Here is an 8,220-nt window from a genome sequence, read left to right as displayed (position 1 = left end):
GGTCTGATGTGGATCAGGGTCTGGTGTGGATCAGGTCCTTATGTGAACCCGGTTCAGAGTCTCTGCAGCAGGTTTTCCAGCAGCGTCAGTCCGCCGCCCGGCGGCCGCTTCGGGTGCTGCGTCAGTGACGTCATCACAGGAACGAGACGCTCGCGCTCTGCTGCTCCCGTCTGCTCCGATCCGGGTCGATCCGCTCTGGCTCGTCTACTTCCGCCTGGCAGATCCAACATGGCGGCCTCCACGGCTTCACGTGAAGCTTTCAGAGACGCGGTGCGCGCGGTTCTGGAAACCTGGCCGGTGCTGCAGGTGAGACTGAACACGGAAACATTCAATATTATAACGATGTTTAGATACGTCAGAGTGACGTCAGAGCGACGAAACGCCGCGGAGCCGCTGCTGACCGGAGACAGAAACCTGCTACAGACCGGACACAACAGACACAACAGACAGAACCGGTTCAGTCTGTAAACAGAAGACATGTTCTCTCTGTTCTGTCTGTTCTCTGTCTGTTGTGTCTGTGGGGTTTTCCAGGAAGCAGGATTTGGAAGTTATCCAGATCTGTGAACTCAGAATTCACAGAAATTATTTTCTGTTCCAAAACCTGAGATCAGAGTAAATCTAGATCAGTTACCATGGCAACTGACTGACGTTCTCCAACTGCACACTCATCTTCACAAACTTCAAACTTCCATGTCAAAACCAAACTCTCCACTCAAAACCATGTGATCTGACATCTAAACCAAACTTTGCCTTCAGACATCACACAGAAGCCATCAAATACACACACACTACAAAGCAGCCATGACACACTGCTGAGATCAATTCAAAACACTGCTGTAAAAACCTGTTACTGCAATGAATAATGGCTCTTATGGTTTTCCCCCAGAACAACCTCTTTACATGATGAACACAATATAAACACACAACACATGGATACATTTTCAAAATGTTTAATTCCTCAATGTACTGTAGTAAAATAAACTGAAATTGAGTGAAAAAGTAAATGTGCTGTAAAAATATGCAACTGATAAAGAACGTAGAATACAGGAAAATCATTTCCATGTATTTACCAATATAAACCAATTAAAAAAACAGTTTGTAGATAAAGAAAGAAATCACATTTATTCTGCCTCAGCATCCAGATTTGAGAATCTCATCAGAAACTATTTGTCTCCTTGCCCTTCCTCTTCCTCTTCCTCTTCCTCTTCCTCTTCCACCTCCTCTCCTGTGTCCTCTTCCTCTACCTTCAGGTCTTTGTGGATCCATTGTTCCAAAACAAGTGAACTGACCCATGGCCCTTTTATCTATCTATCTATCTATCTATCTATCTGTCTGTCTGTCTGTCTGTCTGTCTGTCTGTCTGTCTGTCTGTCTGTCTGTCTGTCTGTCTATCTATCTATCTATGTATCTATCCTGAGGTTCTGATGGGTGTGTGAACAGTGTTGACTCTTAGTGTTTGCACCTGGGGAATTGTGTGTTAATTGGGTTTGAGCTGTGATGACTTGAGTTAATGATATTGAATGCCAGAGCTTTCTAAATGAGCACATGGTGCAGCCAGTGAGATATGAAGGGATTTGTGTGGAGAGTTTTCCACAAAAAGTTCAACAAATCTGAATCATGTGTGAAAACAGGGGAATAGTGTTTATAGTTTTGGGAAATGGGTTTGTCTTAGACCAGACTGAGTTAGACCTGACTGAGTTAGACCAGACTGAGTTAGACCAGACTGAGTTAGACCAGACTGAGTTAGACCTGACTGAGTTAGACCAGACTGAGTTAGACCTGACTGAGTTAGACCTGACTGAGTTAGACCAGACTGAGTTAGACCAGACTCAGTTAGACCTGACTGAGTTAGACCAGACTCAGTTAGACCTGACTGAGTTAGACCAGACTGAGTTAGACCTGACTGAGTTAGACCAGACTCAGACCAGACTGAGCTGCAGAGTTTCAGCAGGTCTAAACTGGTCCTGGTCCTGGAGATCCACATGAAGCTCAGATTCTCCTCCTGGGTTTCTGTCAGACAGACTGTGATGTTTTTATATTTTTATATTTCTGTCTCAGCTGCAGCTCGTCATAAAGCCGTACTTCCTGTCTTCCTGTCAGTTGTCAGTCTTCAGTCTTCCTGTCAGTCGTCAGTTGTCAGTCTTCCTGTCAGTTGTCAGTCGTCAGTCTTCCTGTCAGTTTTCAGTCTTCCTGTCAGTCGTCAGTCTTCCTGTCAGTCGTCAGTCTTCAGTCTTCCTGTCAGTCGTCAGTCTTCCTGTCAGTCTTCCTGTCAGTTGTCAGTCGTCAGTCTTCCTGTCAGTTTTCAGTTTTCCTGTCAGTCTTCAGTCTTCCTGTCAGTCGTCAGTCTTCAGTCTTCCTGTCAGTTGTCAGTCTTCAGTCTTCCTGTCAGTCTTCCTGTCAGTTGTCAGTCTTCAGTCTTCCTGTCAGTCTTCCTGTCAGTTTTCAGTCTTCAGTCTTCCTGTCAGTCTTCAGTCTTCCTGTCAGTCGTCAGTCTTCCTGTCAGTTGTCAGTCTTCAGTCTTCCTGTCAGTCTTCAGTCTTCCTGTCAGTCGTCAGTCTTCCTGTCAGTTGTCAGTCTTCAGTCTTCCTGTCAGTCGTCAGTCTTCCTGTCAGTTGTCAGTCTTCAGTCTTCCTGTCAGTCGTCAGTCTTCCTGTCAGTCTTCCTGTCAGTTGTCAGTCATCAGTCTTCCTGTCAGTTTTCAGTCTTCCTGTCAGTTGTCAGTCTTCAGTCTTCCTGTCAGTCGTCAGTCTTCCTGTCAGTCTTCAGTCTTCCTGTCAGTCGTCAGTTGTCAGTCTTCCTGTCAGTTGTCAGTCTGTCTGTCAGTTGTCAGTCTTCCTGTCAGTTGTCAGTCTGTCTGTCAGTTGTCAGTCTTCCTGTCAGTTGTCAGTCTTCCTGTCAGTCGTCAGTCTTCAGTCTTCCTGTCAGTCGTCAGTCTTCAGTCTTCCTGTCAGTCGTCAGTCTTCAGTCTTCCTGTCAGTTGTCAGTCTTCAGTCTTCCTGTCAGTCTTCAGTCTTCCTGTCAGTTGTCAGTCTTCAGTCTTCCTGTCAGTCGTCAGTCTTCCTGTCAGTCTTCCTGTCAGTTGTCAGTCATCAGTCTTCCTGTCAGTTTTCAGTCTTCCTGTCAGTTGTCAGTCTTCAGTCTTCCTGTCAGTCGTCAGTCTTCCTGTCAGTCTTCAGTCTTCCTGTCAGTCGTCAGTTGTCAGTCTTCCTGTCAGTTGTCAGTCTGTCTGTCAGTTGTCAGTCTGTCTGTCAGTCTTCAGTCTTCCTGTCAGTTGTCAGTCTTCCTGTCAGTTGTCAGTCTGTCTGTCAGTCTTCAGTCTTCCTGTCAGTTGTCAGTCTTCCTGTCAGTTGTCAGTCTGTCTGTCAGTCTTCAGTCTTCCTGTCAGTTGTCAGTCTTCCTGTCAGTTGTCAGTCTGTCTGTCAGTCTTCAGTCTTCCTGTCAGTTGTCAGTCTTCCTGTCAGTTGTCAGTCTGTCTGTCAGTCTTCAGTCTTCCTGTCAGTTGTCAGTCTTCCTGTCAGTTGTCAGTCTGTCTGTCAGTCTTCAGTCTTCCTGTCAGTCGTCAGTCTTCCTGTCAGTTGTCAGTCTGTCTGTCAGGACAGACTGACAACTGACACCAGTTCACCAGTCTCTCTGTGTCTCAGATCGCGGTGGATAACGGGTTCGGCGGCGTGTTCGGCCAGCAGAAAGCTGATTGGATGGTGGATGTTGTCCAGCAGTATTTCCATGACAACGGTAGGTAACTAGGCAACAGCCAATAGACTTTAATGATTTGATGACGCCGATCAGATTCGATGGAACTTTATTGATCCTGAGGGGACCGATCAGGATGAAGGAGGAAGCTTCCTGTCCTGTAGCTCCGCCCACTCTGTCGGTCAGCTGTCAGAACGTTTCCCATGATGCACCACAGGAAACGCATCATCTGTTCACAAATCTGTTGAAGTTTGTAAAATTTAATAAATGTGAAATCTGTTTCAGATTCTCAGATTGTTGCAGCTGAATTCAGATTCATGATCCCAGTTCACTTCCTCTTCCTCTTCTCCTTCCTCTCCTTCCTCTTCTTCCTCTTCTCCTTCCTCTTCTCCTTCCTCTTCTTCTTCCTCTTCTCCTTCCTCTTCTTCCTCTTCTTCCTCTTCTCCTTCCTCTTCTTCCTCTTCTTCCTCTTCTTCTTCCTCTTCTCCTTCCTCTTCTTCCTCTTCTTCTTCCTCTTCTCCTTCCTCTTCTTCTTCCTCCTTCCTCTTCTCCTTCCTCTTCTTCTTCCTCTTCTTCTTCCTCTTCTTCCTCTTCTCCTTCCTCTTCTCCTTCCTCTTCTCCTTCCTCTTCTCCTTCCTCTCCTTCCTCTTCTTCTTCCTCTTCTTCTTCCTCTTCTTCATTCCTCTGCTAAATGTTTCTCACATTAGAATTTAACAAACTGAATCCAAAGACAGAAGAAACAGAATGTGATGTGAGAAATATAATAAAGTCAGATTCTGATGCTGAGAGTCTGGAGAGTGAACAGTGTGATTAATGTGTGTGTGTGTGTGTGTGTGTGTGTGTGTGTGTGTGTGTGTGTGTGTGTGTGTGTGTGTGTGTGTGTGTGTGTGTGTGTGGTGTGTGTGTGTGTGTGTGTGTGTGTGTGTGTCAGCTGACCTGCAGCAGTGTGAGGTGGAGGACTACATCGCTGAACTGATGGACCAGGAGTTTGATACAGTGGTGGATGATGGGAGTTTACCTCAGGTACACACACACACACACACACACACACACACACACACAATTTAATTAAAGCAGTGTTGGAGGTTCTCATTGTTGTTGTTGTTGTTGTTGTTGTTGTTGTTGTTGTTGTCCCCAGGTGTCGGAGCGTCTGTGCCAGCTGTTCTCTCACTCCCAGCATGCTTCACTTCAGGAGTTCAGGCAGACCGTCGACAAACTGACACAGAAGAAGAGCGAGAGGGCGAAGGTCACGGCTCCGCCCCCTGCAGCCGAGGAAGAGGAGAGCGAGGAGGAGGAAGAGGTACGACAGAGAGGCTGCTGGGTAAAGGTCAAAGGTCACAGAGCGACTCCTGACCTCCGGTCTGATGATGTCAGGATCCTGATCAGCAAGATCCAGTGAGAGTGGAAGGCGGACCGGTGTCGCTCTGCGGGGGGGCAGAGTGTTGTTGTCATGGCAACGCTGAACGACAGAGGCCAGCATAGATCAGACTGGTGTGACGTGTCAGACAGGCCACGCCCTCAACAGGCCACGCCCCCACACAGGCCACGCCCCCACACAGGCCACGCCCACAAAGCTCCCGCTCCGTCTCTGTGGGAAAAACAAAAAGTTGTTTTTCTGTTCTGATGTATTTGGTGTCGATAATTTGTTATTATTCTTTCATCTTTCACTCTCACTGCAGTCTGGGGCAAACTGTCCAGATGGGGGCGCTCTAAAGTTTAAAACTTTAAAAAAATCATAAAAAATAAACAGTACATGCTGCAGCTCATCGGCCCAAACAAGACAAATCCAGATCCTCTGGTCCCAGAGGATCTGGATTCTGTCTTTATGGAAACCGTTGCAGTCAGTGGAAAACAGAGCAGCTTTAACATCAGCTGTTCGCTCATGGAGCTTGAAGCCTTACGAATAAATTACAGACATCTCTGTTGTCTAGATAAAGTTTGCAAATTCTTGGAATTTTATGTTGAAAACTGAATATTTGACACTAGTTTGAAATCTGCCTTAATATGAACGGACAGATCTTATCCTGCAGCCTCCATCATGTGACGCCTCCTCTGTGTCGGCTGACTCGGGACGTCCCGTCCCGTCCCGTCCCGTCCCGCTCGCCGTCCTCATTAAAATGTTTTTTCTGGAAGTCACAAAATGCTAACAAGCGTTAGCTTAGGGTTAGGGTTAGTCCGTTCAACAGAGGAGTCGTGTTGCATTCTGGGACTTCAAGAAAAAACATTTTAATGATCCTGCTGCTGTTTGACAGCCATGAAAAGGAAACGACAAAATTTACTCCAAATACATTTCACATAAATTATTAGAACACAGAAAATTTCGATTTATTGTTTTGCCCATAGAAGTTGAATAGCGCTTCACACGTTGTGGGCGGGGCCTGTGTGGGCGGGGCCTGTGTGGGCGGGGCCTGTGTGGGCGGAGCCTGTGTGGGCGGGGCCTGTGTGGGCGGGGCCTGTGTGCCGCGTCATCGCTGGTCTTATCTCTAGGATCAGAAACCACAGAGACTCTCAGTAACTGAAGGTTTTCTCCCTCCAGGCGATGGAGTGCTCCGCCTCCAGGGCAGAAGCTCCGCCCCCTCCCAGTCAGGAGGAGGAGGACGGATGGACGGTCGTCCGCAAGAAGAAGTGAAGAAGAATAGAGGAGGAGGAGGAGGAGGAGGAGGAGGAGGAGGAGTGATCAGACTGTTGAGCTCCAGACAACCTGGAACATCTGAGCTGCTTCAGGACTGTGTGTGTTATGTGTGTGTGTGTGTGTGTGTGTGTGTGTGTGTGTGTGTGTGTGTGTGTGTCAGAGAGAAACAGACTCCATGTTTCATGTTTGTAAAATATCAGATGAAATCCAGTTAAACTTCTGAACTTTGTATTTCTAACTGTTACAGTTCATTTGTCAGTCTGTTCACATGACCCTGTGGTACATGTTGACATGTTCACACGACCCTGTGGTACATGTTCACATGACCCTGTGGTACATGTTCACATGTTCACATGTTCACATGTTCACACAGGCCGGTCTGTCTGTGGTACATGTGCAGACCGCTCTCCCTCACACTGAGCATGTGCAGATTAACTGTCACATGTTTTTATTCCTGCAGTTACAACATCGCTGGTAAATGTGCAGACTGACCGGTTCATGTGTATGTAACATATATATAGAGTGTGTGTGTGTGTGTGTGTGTGGTCAGTCAGGAACTGGGACTCTTATCTGACCTTTGACCCTGTCTGGTCCTTCAGTCAGATTCACTCTGGATCCTGTTTACACCAAAACTGTCTGTTTTCTATTAAATGTATAAAAACCCATCTGGACTCTTGACTCATTATCCATGTCTTAGGGTTAGGTTCTGATTGATTGATTGATTGATTGATTGATTGATTGATTGATTGATTATAGTGTCGTGCACCTCATGGTGCCCAGCCCACACAGGCTTACAAGACGCTGTTACTATGGCAACAGTGATCAAACCAGAGGAGGAAAAATGAATGAATCACAATACTTCAATATGGAGTCATGATACTGACTGATCAATAAATGAATCTAAACAGTAGTGTGATGTCAGCAGAGTTAAAGGGGAAGTTCACTTCACAGCCTCATTAACTGTCTATGGATCACTTTTCAGCTCTTTGAATTTGCATAACGAGTCATAACGGTCCGATCCATAACTGAATCGGTGACATAATTTCTCACCCTGATCGATCGGTCGCTGTTAGTTCTCAAAGATCAATCTCTCTGACCGATCACAGCAGCAAAGCAGACTGACTTAATCTGGAGGTTCCCATAGCAACAACAATCATGGCAGCGTTCACTCCCCACTGAAGACAACAGGTGTTGTTGTTGTTGTTGTTGTTGTTGTTGTTGTTGTTCAGACCGTGTTGGAGTGAGCTGGAGTGAGCTGGACCTCGCCGACGACAAATCAAAGCAGCCGATCCTCAACCGTCAGTGACGATGTGGTTTATCGAGCTCCAGGCCTCCGGACCGCTGGATCCCCCTCTTCCTCCTCCCTCTTCCTCCTCCCTCTTCCTCCTCCCTCTTCCTCCTCCCTCTTCCTCCTCCCTCTTCCTCCTCCCTCTGCCTCCTGTTTCCTTTGCAGAGTCCGCTACAAGTCTCAAGGCAGAAATACCAATTGCCTCTTTCACTCGATCTTCCATAAGAGCGACCGACAGACAAAAGACAATAACCAGACGATCTGCCACAGTCCTGTTTCTGCAGCCAGAGGAGCGAGCATGAAAACATCCTGAAAACATCCTGAAAACATCCTGAAAACATCCTGAATACAAACTGAAAACAAACTGAAAACAAACTGAAAACATCCTGAATACAAACTGAAAACATCCTGAAAACATCCTGAAAACATCCTCAAAACATCCTGAAAACAAACTGAAAACAAACTGAAAACATCCTGAAAACATCCTGAAAACATCCTCAAAACATCCTGAAAACAAACTGAAAACAAACTGAAAACAAACTGAAAACATCCTGAAAACATCCTGAAAACATCCTCAAAACATCCTGAAAACAAACTGAAAACAAACTGA

The 8,220-nt window shown here is 46.4% G+C and overlaps 1 protein-coding gene across 1 annotated transcript; it reads left to right on the top strand.

Annotated features, from left to right (window-relative positions):
• The first annotated feature begins 222 nt into the window (after positions 1 to 222).
• Positions 223 to 6,980, top strand: tsr2 (TSR2 ribosome maturation factor). The gene is made up of 5 exons (XM_071540045.1): positions 223 to 306; positions 3,642 to 3,732; positions 4,622 to 4,713; positions 4,829 to 4,990; positions 6,227 to 6,980. Exons 1-5 carry the CDS (start codon positions 229 to 231, stop codon positions 6,317 to 6,319), a joined length of 516 nt encoding a protein of 171 aa, XP_071396146.1. The 5' UTR covers positions 223 to 228; the 3' UTR covers positions 6,320 to 6,980.
• Positions 6,981 to 8,220: the final 1,240 nt, after the last annotated feature.

The sequence above is a fragment of the Centroberyx affinis genome, unplaced genomic scaffold, assembly GCF_046629955.1.
Source record: "Centroberyx affinis isolate AG114_WGS23_722 - 3 ecotype Tasmania unplaced genomic scaffold, CSIRO-AGI_Caff_v1 ptg003555l_1, whole genome shotgun sequence".
NCBI classification, from domain to species: domain Eukaryota; kingdom Metazoa; phylum Chordata; class Actinopteri; order Beryciformes; family Berycidae; genus Centroberyx; species Centroberyx affinis.
The sequence above is the reverse complement of the archived record's forward strand: the minus strand, read 5'-3'. Positions and strand labels throughout refer to the sequence as shown.